Raw genomic sequence first — 14499 nt, 5'->3', positions numbered from 1 at the left:
GTTATGAAAACAAATGTGCTGGGAGAAGTGGGGAAACCCAGAGAACGGGGGGAACTGTATTCACTCACTTCAGAAAAAGAGAAACAAGTTACAGAAAAGCAGACATTTGTGAAAGGATAAAAGGCTATCAAAGAGACAGTAGACAGGCTATTCTCCACATAAGGGACAAAGACTAAGTGGATGGGCCAAAACAAATAAAAGCATTGAATAGAAAGCAAGAAAATAAGACAAAACAAAAAGCCAATGGAAAGCAGTGGGCATACTTTCTCTCTGGGTCAGCTATCAACATATCCCCAATAAGTCTTTCACAATCACACAACTGTGCTATCTTGCAGGCTTCGACTTGCTGCTGCTGTCATTCCCCATGCCAGTGCGTATACAATGGAAGCCTGCATTCCAACTGGAATGCATGCTCTCATTGTTAAGAGCTGAGGTGCAGTTTAGAGATTGAGGGCATATATAGCAGCTCAAGAATTGAACACAGATCGGCTCCTGTTCATTGGTTTGCTGGGGTAGGGTGGGGAATTCATGCTCACTGTAAGGATCTGTATTCCTTTTATATTGCTACTGTATTATCTGTATACATGTCCGGCTAATTACAATCCTGATCAATGATAACTATGAAGTATTGTTGATACTTGGAACCTTCTCTAAAACCCCATAAAGTGTGTTTTTAAAAAAAAGAGCTGAGGTGCAGTTTATCCCTGCACCCAAGGTGCCTGCCACCGGGTGCAGGGATCAACAGGGGGGCACAAAAGGTTCCCCCTCGGCAGCCATCCAGAGTCCTAGCACCCATGGGGGCCCTGCTGGGGGCTCCCAAAGTCAGATTCCGACAGCCTTTCTGTGTCGGAAAGGCCAGTACAGAAAGGCTTTAGGAATCTACCATCGTAATCCCTGGGCGGCCTAGAGATTACTGACCCCTTTCTGAATGGCAGACGGGCTCTCTCCGAGTCCGTCGGAAGCCATTCGGAAAGCCTGTTTGGATACCTTTCTGTTCTGACCGACCACATCAAAATGGGTCGGTCGGAGAGGAATCCAAAAGGGACATTTTGATGCGGTCGGAACCGCTCCAACCAACGGTCGGAACCGTTTCCAACCGCATTGAAATCGGCCCCTAAATGTAGTCCTGACGAACATGATCAAGATAGCCTTGCACTCCAGGAGGCCACAACTGAATGTGCCATTCGGACTTTCCCTGTTGGGTTGTGAAAGCCAATACAGCTCTGAAAGCATCCCCCTAGCCTGCAACCTCCACCACCTTGGGAAATGACTGAATGCCATCGACAAACGGAGTATTACACAGAGAAGTCTCCAAATACCAGTGAAAGTGGCTTAACTTTAAAACTATATATATTGCATGTCACAGCACTGATGCTTATAACGTATAAGCTTGATCATCTAGTCCAGGTATTTTGTTTGCATTGTGCAGTTCCATTATTCAAATGAAAAAATAAAAAACCCGGACTGAGTGACATAATCATGTACTGACCATGGACAGATGAGAGTTATGTAACACACTTGTTTTGATATATAGTACAATACGTCATCTGCCAATATAATGCTGCAGGCAGCTGTACAGAGAAACATATGGCTCACTTAAATGAGCCAATCTGCTGTGTCTGATGCTTAGAGCCTGAACCCTTACTCTCAGAGAGTTCACTTACAGCAGTAAATGAGACAGACTGCTATTTTCTAAACCAATAGTTCTGTACATGAGGAGGGAGCAGTGTGCTTTCTCTGGTTAAAGCAAGCCTGATTGCTCTTGTTTATCACTCTGCGTTTATTCTGTGTCACTGTTGCATTTCAATGTGGTATTCCACCTTAGTGTCCACTCCAGAATATTGGCAAAAAAGTATCAAGGCCCATAATATCGACACAGTAAGTATGTAGAGGTAAGTACAGTTTTTTTTACTCAACTACAGATATAGGTCCCTTGACAATATACATATCTTCATGGTATGTTGATCAGCAGTTCAGAATAGTAAATCCATACTTATCTGTGTGCCTTCTCTGTATTTTGCTACTCGATTTTGTTTGCTATGATATTTTGGTAGCGTGATATTTCTGTAGTCGATATTTTGACATACAACCCCATTGTGGCCAGGAGCAGGCCAAATGAGATAGAGAGTTTTTTTTTTTAGTAAAAAAGCATTAAATACACCAAGACTAGGATAATAACAGTTATTATCCTAGTCTTGGTGTATTTAATGCATTTTTACTTAATTTATTGATGTGGCTTATATATTTGTGATGCTGTGTCTTTTATGATTTTTAATCGAATAAAGACTAAATGATGAGATAGAGAGTTTTTCAAATATTTTTGATTTGCCGTCTTTAATGAATACCATATTATTTAAAGGTGCAAGGTGAGTGTTTGGCTGAGGCAGAAGTACTCTACTTCTTTCATCACTTCAGTTCTTTACACGTTGGAAGTGCCAGTTGGACTTGAGGTCCGTACAACCTCACTTCTCCTGTTCCTCGAAAGATTAACACCATGGTCCAGTGGCAGAGCAAGGGCACCACAGGCTCTCATGCAAGCATGGAAAATGGCTCCCTAGCCCATGATTATGTAGTTAAAAAAGTCGCTATTGGGGTTCACTGGGCTCCTTTACACGTGAGGGTCTTGGTTCCACTACCCCTGCTACACTCGACCGCTTACACCCTGGCATCACTGTAGGGTAGCTCGTAAAGACTATATCTTGTCAGCAATAAAGGTCCCACCCTCTTTAGAAAGAACACATCACATACAGATGAATGCTGCTACGAATAATCATTATTAAAAAATAACCTGTCATCAATGAGGTCAACATCTCTATCAAAGGATGGTACATTTACACTTCTGAACAATAACAGCAAGGCTACAATGCAGAGCAGTTCAGAAAATAAAAGGCATATTTATGAGAGGCTTGCATCTCATTTGCACCACGCAATTTGGTAAATGCGCGTAGAAAACCTCTAAGACAGATTTAGGAAGCCACATAAAGCTACTTTGTGTACAGTACATTACTGTACAAAACTTTTATTGTATTAATCACAATGATTACAATAAATAAAATTGTTATTCCTCACACATCAGAGTGAATTATTAAAACAGCGTTAAAAAAGTAATTAAATATACTTAAATATTTAATATTTTGAAAGTTAAATCTAAAAATGTCATTGATTTTATGATAGTCAGGATTTTTTTAATTGAAACAGTATTTAACTGCTTCTGAGACTGATCTTATATTAGTGTCAACGAAAAGGTTCAACAGATAGCATCTCTGTAAGGGCTGGGGTGTCAGGGACATGCATAATAGGTGACTAAGGGTTTCCTCTTTATAGCCACAAAGTTGACTTGTCTTCTTTCCTTGTAGAGCAAAGTTCTTCAAACTTTTTGATGCTGTGACCCCCCTCTCAAAACTATCAACAACCATAAAAGCCCCCAAGTTCCACAGCAAATCCTTTTTTATGGTGGGGAAATAATATCAAACAGTGTTCAGCAAACCAAAGGTCAGTAAGCGTGGGGGTGTGGTCAAAGATGTGGCTAAAAACAAAGGGCCTCATTAATGAGGAATTGACATAGGGCAGCGCTGCAAGTCTTCTTGCTGCGCTGCCCTACGCCAATGTGAAACGTCAGGAATGCACAGTATTTATTAAATACAGTGCATTCCTGTCCTCTCAACCTGCATTTGCACATAAATTGCTGCCTAGCACTAATGTGGCTGCTAGAACCACCGTGAAGACATACCGTAGTCTGTGTGCTGTAATCTAAACAAGTTTAAGGTACAAGTAAATCTACTTTAACCTACGGTAGATTGATGAAGGAGTGGCAAAGGCGTGGGAAACTTTGACCCATTGGCACGTTGTGAAAACAAAGGCAAGCGGCATACCCATGCAGGGCAAATCAAGAAAAATGTACTCTAATTATTGACACATTAGCGTGTTTTTAAAGCAATGGGTGCTTGTTTGCTCTGCACCACTGAAGGTGTAATGGGACATTGGAAATTGTTCCTGTAATATCGACTCAGAGCAATAGCACTACCATCTAGTAAAGAACAAAGGATGTCACACAAATATGGCAACCAGAAAAGATCATGCAAGTGAATAACATGAGAGTCCCTCTTTGATTTTTGCAGATGGAATTCACCAATGGATTTAAATTATGAGAGCTGCTGGCATTATTTGAAATTCACAGGCATTAAGAAAGGAATCGCTCTGAAACACGTCTGTGAGTGGGTTTTTAAGATAAAAAAACAAATTGGGGGAAATCCCGTGAGTGCTCCGACTTCTGTTTTGGCATATATAAATATATATATGGAATTGTAGCCCTGTGTGGAACTTTCAGCGAATTGTAAATATGAAGAGACAATCTGGGTAATGTGCCATATGATATTGACAATCTATTTACCTATTGCAGGGTTTGATGGTTACCAAATTGTCGTGCTGCGAACTTCCAATCCCTGAATGCATCAATGAGGAAGCCATTGAGACGCTCACATGAGCCCAATTGTTATCATGTAAATAAATGGATGAAAAGCATGGCACGCTGTGATTGTCATTAATTGGCACGTAAGCAAGGACTGAAAAGTTTGAAACGCGTTGGGCTTCAAACAAAAATAGTACCTGGATTGTTTGAATATTGACATGGACTGACACTTGGAGTTGAGTGTGTTTCTGTTCTCTTTGGCAGAGGTGTGTGTTTTGATTTTATATATATATATGTGTGTGTGTATATATACATATATGATTCCAAAGAATGTCCTGCATTGAGGATGCACTCCCCAGTCGGTGATTTTCACAATCCTTTATTTCAAAGAGAAACAGGCATTTTATTCCAATCTTTTTCCATCCTTTCGCCTAATGCATTTCAGAGCTTCATGCTCCTTTCTCAAAGGTACCAGAACACACAAACATTTCGCGCTGCCACAGTTCCAACTTTCTGCTTTCAAATTAATTAGGCCTCCGGTGTGCCTTACTTATAGGTCTCCTTGCAAAGCATTCCGGAACTTGTGGTACTATTTTAAAGCTCCAGTGGGTTTTGTGTGAATTCTGCATTTTAAAGGGCACTGTGCTAAGCTCTCCAGTGAGCCTACGCTCTGCAGTGAGCCTCAGTATGAAAATTATTGAACCAGCTGTGCTGCCTTCAGATTCAGCAAGATTCCACATCTTACGGTCCCATGTTTAATATCAGGGTGGTGCGAATCCTCCCACGGCTGGACCTGCTGTGTATTCATGTTTCCAAAGAATGCCCTGCATTGAGGACGCACTCCCCAGCCGGAGCTTTAAAATGGTACCACAAGTTCCGGAATGCTTTGCAAGGAGACCTATAAGGAAGGCACACTGGAGGCCTAATTAATTTGAAAGCAGGAAGTTGGAACTGTGGCAGCGCAAAATGTTTGTGTGTTCTGGTGCCTTTGAGAAAGGACCATGAAGCTCTGAAATGCATTGGGTGAAAGGATGGAAAAAGATCGGAATTTGATTTGAAAAAAATATGCATATGCAGTTTGGGTATAGCTGAAAGTTGAGAATTGACATAATCCAGTTGGGACCGTATGAGGGATGAGATAATCAGCTTGAAGTGTGGTTTTGGGACACATGGTTTGCTTTTGAGTAGAAATTGTGCTCCATGTGCAATTGCATTGATGTGTGCTTGCAGGTTAAGGTTCTTGTTTAGAGTCAATCCAATGGATTTAGCAGTTCCTCAATCAAAGGGATACCAGTTAACATTTTGAGCAATTTTTCGACAGGCACTGAGGAGATTTTGTGATAAAAACAATAGGAACTCTATTTTCAGTGGGTTACATTTTGGATAGTATTGGGACATCTAGGTTTGAATGTCTTCAAGGACTTTAGCCAGTATTTAACATCTTTTGGGGAGGAGACTTTTAGATAGAACTCTTTCCTTCATGGATGTTATATTCTATGTTGGTGTGGTAGAGAATGGAGACTATAGGCTCTATGCAAAGGTTTAAGAGTACCTGATGGGAGAATATTTTTATTAAATGTAGGGAGGGGACTAGGAAACATGAATTCTTACTTACTTTGTACACTGCCTTTTTGCTAGGTTCATGCTCCAGAAATGTAATATGCCTGCATATACAAACAATGGTTAGGAAATGATTATGATCAGATCCCGACCTGGTGCCTTCACATTCATACAGGAGGGCTGCTACATGATTAGCTCCTGCATGCAAGTCCCCACTCCCACTTTAGGCAGGCCACTCCTGATTTATTAAGGCAAAGATGGATTTATTGTATCTTTCTCTTTCTTAGAAAATCCTTCGCTCCAGTGCAAGTCAATAGGAAAATTAAATCGGCCCATTTTTTGTTTAAATCCCCCTCTTATCTGTTCTAGCATATATGCCCTTTCCAATGTTGATTCATTCTTAGCAGCATTACAAAGGATGGACCAATAAGGATGCTAGAAGATTTAGGGCAAACATGGCTTTTTACTGCCCACAAACAAAAACCCTGTTGACATCCATAGGCCAAGTGAAGAAGAAGAGAAGATTGCCTTGATGGTTTGGGTGGCTTCTTGTTGCAGGATGGAATTGGATTGACTTTTTGTAGGCCACAGGGAGCTCAAAATGGAAAATACTAAGGATCAGGAAAGAGTGGTACAATCATCTATGCATTCTGTTTTTGATATCATGCCCTTAAACCATGTAGATATGCTCCCTGCATCTTCGATACTCTTAATAACAGAACAATGAGCAGGACATGGGATATTGAAGACATTGAACTAGCTCAATTAAACCATGAACAGTGTCTTCTGAGAGAAGGTCCCCTGTCCACCCAACAATTAGTCACAATTATATTCTTTTGCCCAAGGACCTTGTCCAAGACAATTTCCAGAGCAGGGTTCACCTTGTCAATAGGTACCTGCAAATGCACTTCTATTCAGGTAATGTGTAGAAAGTACGTCTGCCAGTGTGAAGTTGGGTTTATTTTATTGCTTTCATGACTTTAGATCTTCAAGTTTGAAGTGTGGTGTTTAAACGAAATCTTCCTCTTTACTTCCAGCCTCCTGTTGCTTTTTGGTTGAGCTGAAGAGAATTATGTATGAAATTAGAACTAGAAGACATATGGTGCAGGCTGCATGAAATTAATAGTTCTGAGCAATCCGCCCTCTCTTCCTTGCTTCTCTGTCCCTGAAAACGTCAGAAGAAAAATCCCTGCCTCCTTCCAAGGAAGTCTTTAAAAACAGGACCTCACATCCCTCAATTCCACCAACTTAGATGGCTGTCACTTTGATTAAGGATATATTTTATTCAGGAATGTAAAGTAAAAGTTTCCTAGTTGGAATGTCCAAGCCTGCAACAGAAGTCTAGAGTCAGGATCCATGGCTCCCAGGGGTCATGGATCATGAAGATAAGTTTTACTTTGGTTCATCACGTCTCAGATCAAGGAATATAGATGGTAAGGACTAAGAAATTATTTAACACCCCTCCACCGTCTTCCACAGCAAGTGGTGCAGAGAAAGTATTAACTGGAATACTACGTAATGGGATACCTGTAGAGATGGAAGAAAAGTGTTTTGCACTTACCTAGCCAACTCCAATCCCTAGAAACTAACAATTAATGGGTAGTTACACCACGTCCTACTGCAGCCTGTAATCATGAACATCAAATATTCTGACACCCAAGACAGTCAGTCATAATAACTAGCCTGCAGCCATGTGATTGCGGCAATGGCAGAGATCTTAAGCTTCAGAACTCAAACTAAAGCACGCCTTACATATTATTATTGAGCTATGAATTTTGAGACTGCAACCAAAGTTTCCTTCTAAAATGTTATTCAATGTTCGGGCTAAATGTGCTTTTCCTTTTTGTGTCAGACATGGTTACTCCTTACACTTTCTCCTTGGCCTCTGCGGCAGGCCTTTCTCTGAGTTTCCATTATATCCCAAATATTAGGAGCATGTTCATCCCTTTCTGTCTCTTTCTACCTTATGAGTAACATTAGGTAATGTTGAGGCTATTTCAGGTGTAGGTTTTATGTCATGGAAGCTCTGTAAGTAAGATTTCATATGCAAACTCTATGTATCAATTCCATGTTAATAGGGGACAACATGAGAAATGGAAATTAAACCTCTTTGTTGAATACTTGAAGGCTCCTCCTAAGGAATCCCTGTTCTAATTTGTAATTCTTCCATTTCTGTTGCATGATGTATACCTTTCATCATCCTAACAAATCAAGCTTCAAGTTGACTGCCTTTGGCGGGAGCAAGTTATTAAATGGGCAAGAGCCAAAAGCAATGCACTCCGTAGGGAAGAATACAGAGGCCTGCAAAAGAAACCGATAGCACTGGAATGGGACGCTCTCATTGAAGCATTTGAGGTCCTGGATCTGCCCGACGCGTAACCACCTGTGCCTATGCCCCCTACCCGACACCTGCCTGCCTGGCCACTCCGCTTCCGGAGGGGACCAGAGAGACAGTACACAAACGCAGAGGATGACTATTAACTGGCACAGCCTATATACGTGTCCTAGCCACTAGAACCCTGACTCCTGGCATGCTGGTGCCTGGGGCCCGTGGACACCCGTGGGGCACGTGCTAGAGCATGAGCAACCCTTTCTCAATAGTCCACACATGAACACAGTATGGAACCCTACACGACACTCATATGCCTTTATAGGGGCTACTAGTGGGGGGGAAAAGTTGGGGTATATAGTTACAAGATGGTATGCATTATAGACAATCACCTCAGCCCTGCAGGACATGCAGGGGCAAAGATTTTCTGTTTTATTCAGCCACAACGGCATTGTATAATTGGACATTATTGTTATGATAATATGTTCTCTTCTCTTCCGTCATCATCCACTAATTCCGCCCATCTTTCATAATGCTTAACGCAATGTCATATATCAAGACAATGTTTGGTTGTAAATGACAAAAATTCAAATAAAGTTTGTTTAAAAAAAAAAAAGTTGACTGCCTTTCAGACCAGCAGACGTCAGTCTTAACTCACTAGGAATATAGCCAAAAATATGTTTAGAGGAAAAATTTGGAAACTAAGTCCTCTGAGGGGAATAATATACTGAGGGGTTGTACCAAGACAACTATACGGCTGCACGCTGGGCATCGAGAAATCTATTTGACTCCAGCATCCATGATATCCACAAAAGAGAGAACCATGGGCCCTATGTAAAAAATTGCTAAGGTAGGCACTTACGACCATCTTATAGAAGGTGCCATGGCGGATACAATAGTATTGTGCACCCTAATTCTGCGCCCCTGGGCACTTTGGTGTTCCAGAAGGGGCTGCAGATGCTTGTGTGCAAGTTGCACAGCAAGTTGCGGCTGGCATGGCTCACAGGTGGGGGAGCGGGCACAATGGGTGGGGAGGTAGTTCAAGGGAGACGCATGCGCGGGGGCGTCATAATAATACAAAAATCCAAAAAATTAAAACTTACCTCGAGGTTGGGTCCCGTGTCTTCTTTGCTCCAGCTCTCTTGCTCTCCTGCATCTGACAGAAACAGGAAGCAGGCAGCCAGGCTTCTTCCCCTAAGCCAATCGCAATGCTACAATGCAGCGTTGTGATTGGTCTGAGCACCGTGACACAGCGCTCAGCCAGGGGCTGGAGAGGTGGGCATGTTCTCCATGTTGGTTGCAGTACAGCCTACATGGAGAAGGGGAAAGTGTGCATTTCTGGTTTGGGGGGCCCGAGAGGGCTGACCAAACAGTCATTGCGCAATCAGGAGTGGGCAAACCACTACTGCCCTGCTCCGTAAGCAGAGCAGTCCCGCTCACACGCCAACCGGCAAAGGAAACATAAAATGAAAATAAGAAGAGTTTATTACCATTTTATGTTTTTGCTTCTCGCACTGCAAGACAGCAGTGCGGCGACGCTCTTCCGCCCTAGCGGACGAGCCGCCACTAAGACCAGCTACAATCCATAGGAAGCGTTCCCTCATTTACAGGCAAAGTTTTTGCTTGGGGTTGTGGTCTCATTTGCATTGGGATCTGGCTCTTTGCAAATGAGTGAACACTCTACCTGAGAACCAGTGCTGCATTATAGACATAGATGTAGAAGCAATGGGGCTGTCAGGGTGCATAGTCAGTTCTCCCTCTTAGGGCACACGCTGAAACCAGAGAATGGCAGTCCCATGAACCGCCAGACATCCCCATGCAGGTGGGTTCAATCCCTAACTACATCCACATGAAGGGGGGATCTATGCTTCCTTTTGGAAGGAAGGCCAAAGTGCCGCCTCCAAGTGAAAGATGAACCTTCTGGTTCCAACAGCTGGTCTGTTGTTCACTCAAGTTCTGTCCCAAAGTCAATCACAAGTTCGCAGATGCACTGGGGCTGCACTTTTGTATGCAATACGGTCTCCATCCGGCACATCCAGTTAAAGGTGCCATAATGCAGACCAGGGCTATGCAGCAGCGGCCCGTGCAGGTAAGAGTGGTGTGGGGGGGGGGGGGGATTTCGACAGACGACAACAATGGGAAATTAATTATTTATTTACTTTCTTCCTTTTGGACGTCTGCCAAATCCCTCCCCCCAACCCAGCCCCACTGCTCTTATCTGCATGGGCCACTGCTGGGGCTATGTGCCATATATATCATACAGGCCCTTGTGGCATGTAAGGACCGTAATGAGGACTTTAATTGAAATCCTTCTTACTTGCACCAATAATTATTCTTTTATCCTTCTGTAAAAGAACCCAATGTCAGAAAAAGTCTTTAAACCTTGTGTTGTGTCATCATTCACAACATGCATCATCAGAATTATGGGTGAAAGGCCGGATTTTCATAACTGCATTATGATCATGATCCTTCAGCTAGCTCTGACAACATTGAATCTCCTTTTCATGCTAGTTTCTTTCCTCAGATATGTAGATTTGTTCTTCAACTTCTCCAGCACCGAGAACATCAGGTGAGAATTTACCATCCCACCGCTGATACTATTTATACAAATATATTTGGTGTATAATGAAGGCATGTTATCACCGGATTATGAAAAGAAGCAGTGAATAGAGAGGTCACTCTTTTCAACTTCTTTCAACTAAAACTTATCAGCTTTCCAGATGGAGCATCCACATTAGAACAGGAGTGCAGAACCTCTTAACTGACAATATCATTTTTATTTGGAAAACCAACCATTTATTCATGGAAAGACTGTCAATGAGCATTAATATGGTTAGTGAGTGGCAACAAAACCATTTCATCCACAGAACCCCCTACTTTGTATATCTCTATTCTGCCTTAGGGGCATATCAGCAACAACCGGCGATAATTATCGCTAAGCGCACTTAGCGCTTTGATAATTATCGCCAGCTAACATGGATTTTTATCGCTGAGATAGCGTGCTATCAGCAACGCTTATCTCAAAAGCGATAAAAATCCTAGCGCTAAATGCCAAATGTAAGATTATCGCTGGAAACCCAGCGATAATCTCACGAAGTTTGGCGTCAGCTTGATGATAGGGCCTCACATACTTAGCCATGATATCCACCTTCCATAGGATATCATGGCTAAGTCATTCCTGAAGCAGGCGTAAGGAAAGTAGCGATAACAGGGGTTATCGCTACTTTTCTTGCCGCTATGCTTCATAGCGTGGGGCTTGATGATAGGAGAAGTGTCGCTTAGCGACATTTCTCCAGTCATGTCAGGTCAGGAACGCCCACTTTGCATCTCATTAGAGATGCAAAGCTGGGCGCTAAGAATCCTGGCGCTAATGCAAGGTTTAATGCGATAGCGTGACCTTGCTAATTAGGCGATAAAATTATCGCCGCTTTTCGCCCGAAAACTGACGCAAAAGCGGTGATAATTTTATATTGCCTCATTGCTGATATGCCCCTTAGTTCTTTCAAGCAAGAGCTAGGTTACAAGACACATTAACTTCTTCCTTGGTCAGACCCCCCAAGATGTCGGAACTCATTTAGGAGATTGTTATACTCAAGAGACCCCAGTTTACTAGCGCCTGCGATCTACTCACCTGAAGAAGGTTGGGTTGGTGTGAGCCTTTCTGCAGCATCAAAGAATTCCTCTTCTGAGCTACTGTCCCCAAATCCAGGGGGAGGAGACAAGATAAGGCACTCCACCTCAGGGAGCGGATCGTTCTCATTCATAATGTACCTCTTTTCAGTTTCACCAAACGGTTCTTTGGGGGAAAAACTATCTGGGCTGCTGAGGAGGTTCTTTTCCACGCTGCTGGCAGGGGAAACATTTGAGCAGAGACTATAGTATTCCATAATGTTGTTCTCATAAAAGTGACAGCCCAATGTAAAGGTGTTCAGCTCGTTTTCCTCTTTCTGATCAGTACTCCCCAGGCACCTGTTCGACTCGAGCTGATAAGCTACCGTGTCAGTCACTGGAGGAGAACACTGCAAGAAGCAGAGGAGAGGATCGAAACCTGCCCTGCCATTCTCTGTCTCTGTCTGAATCTCTCCGCCATCTGCAGAGAATACATTGGAGTACTCGCTGTCCATTTCTTTCAAGCACGGTGTGTAAAATTGGAAGAACTCGGGCCTGCTGGAAGAGCACGCCTCCAGGTCATCCTCTTCCAGGGCATCAATAGAGTCGCTGGACCAGCTGATTTTGCAGCCTTTGCTTTCTGTGGTTGCAGAGTCCGAAATCTCAGAAGCGCTGTCGGTGCCATTGTTACTGCAGTCACACGGCACTATCTCACCGACACCGTCCTCAGGTATGTCAGCCACTTGCTCGAGCCTGTCTGCAAACTCATCCTCCTCTTCCTCTTCCTGCAATGGTTTGATGGCACTGTATTTCAGGTGGTGGAAATCAGAGGAAAACTCCATGAAAGAGTCAAGCTCAGAAGATTCTTCTGAATCGCTGCAAACTCTAGATTCATAGCCTGCAATACAGACCAGAGAACCAACAAAAGATTAGTGAGGGCATATATCATACATGACATAAAACGCACACAAGTAGGTAGCCCCATGAGTTATACATTGCATATCAATCTACCAATAAGACCATCAGGTGGTTTTACAATGGTATTACTCTCCATTGTGATAAATCACTAGAAATTCCAGTCTTGTTGCATTTGTGTCCTTCAACCCCCAACAGAAGAGCAAAATGTTGAATGTATAAGAGACAAGACTGTTGTTTCTCACACTGCTACATATGGAGGGTCTATGCAAGAAGAGATAAGTATTCTAGTTGGAGAGGTGGCTTCCATTCTCAAACATCAGCCAGTGAACATTATGGAGATGAAGCAAGTCTTTCTTCTCACAGAGAAGAGCAACCATTTAATAGAGTGAAAACAGGAAAAACAACCAACACATTGCAGATCATACAGACCAATTTTATTACTTAACATTAATGGAAAATGTTAAGCAAAAGGCTATTGTTGCCCAAGTAAATACATGCTTCTCACAACTAGTGCTTTAAGATTTTGCTGAAAATGCAGGCGTACATTTTTATATAATTGAGTAACTGCTCAAAAGGACATTGACTGAATGGAATAGAGCTTTAGTAGGAAATCCTCAAAACACTTGACAGGAAGGGAAAGAATCAAAATACAATGAAAAATATGCATCAAAATATGAATGTAGGGATTAAAATCCAAGGTAAATTGTTAACGTCTTTTGAGTTATCAAGGGAACCCAGGCAATCCTATTTCCTGTTACTAAAATTATTTGGCTTGTATCCTGTGCAGCACACACAGAAATGAATCAGTCTCAAGAGATGATGCTGTTTATATATTGCTTATATGACAAATTTGATATATACGCCAATTCCAACTTGATAGCTTTTGGTAAAGTTGGTTATCCATTCAGGACAGAGTTTGTAAGCAATAAAGGCTGTAAAAAGAATGAGGAAACAATTGAAATTATGGCCTGGACTTACAATAAAACCATCAAAGTTATATCCCAGATGGCTCACACATAGGTCAGTTCCTGAACCTAATCTAATGGGTTATCAATGATTTATTGAATAACTAGAATACGTTCCTCCCATCAATCATTAACACAATAAATCTTAATAAAATGTCTGTTGTGCCTAAACCGATTTTTTGTTCAACTGCTACCAATTCTACATGCTTCAAAGATTAATGTGACAAGTGTCGCAGCTTCTCTGTTTACTGTGTGTTTCATGCCCCCAGGCATGGAGTTCAGCAGATCTCATAGTAAAGACAGATGGTGTGTCCCTGAATTTTACCCAGAATTTCAACCAATTGAAAACATCTGCAGACAAGTATGAAAAGAACATAATGCACCACGCAATGTCTTTCTGGCTTTATACTGTTGGCTTTGTAAATAAATAATTTCTCCACAATCATACACAAAGCTATGAGTGGGTTCATGAAAGTGATGATGGAAATTAAATGGATTTTTGTGGATTCCATATTTCCAGCTCACTTGGCCCATGCCAAGCCCTGAAGGTGTTCAATGATACCTGGCACTGTAATCTAATGAATCCAGCTATTTTCAGGTGAAAACCCTCCCGAGTTCAACTCTGATCAAACATTAATGCTCTTGAAAATTGGATCTTGGCTTGAGAAGAATTACCAAGTTTCAAGTAAGGAGTTTCTTGTTATAACAAA

General features: G+C 42.2%; 1 protein-coding gene across 1 annotated transcript in view; it reads right to left on the bottom strand.

The window, feature by feature from the left end:
* The window catches only part of FRMPD1 (FERM and PDZ domain containing 1), a 923611-nt gene that overhangs the window by 50319 nt on the left and 858793 nt on the right, over positions 1–14499 (bottom strand). Inside the window, exon 15 of the mRNA XM_085636581.1 lies at positions 11929–12804. Within this exon, the coding sequence (XP_085492707.1) occupies positions 11929–12804 (876 nt within the window). The remainder of the gene's footprint in view (positions 1–11928; positions 12805–14499) is intronic.

Source organism: Triturus cristatus, chromosome 2_1, assembly GCF_964204655.1.
Source record: "Triturus cristatus chromosome 2_1, aTriCri1.1, whole genome shotgun sequence".
NCBI lineage: Eukaryota > Metazoa > Chordata > Amphibia > Caudata > Salamandridae > Triturus > Triturus cristatus.
This window is presented reverse-complemented; position numbering and strand designations above follow the sequence as displayed.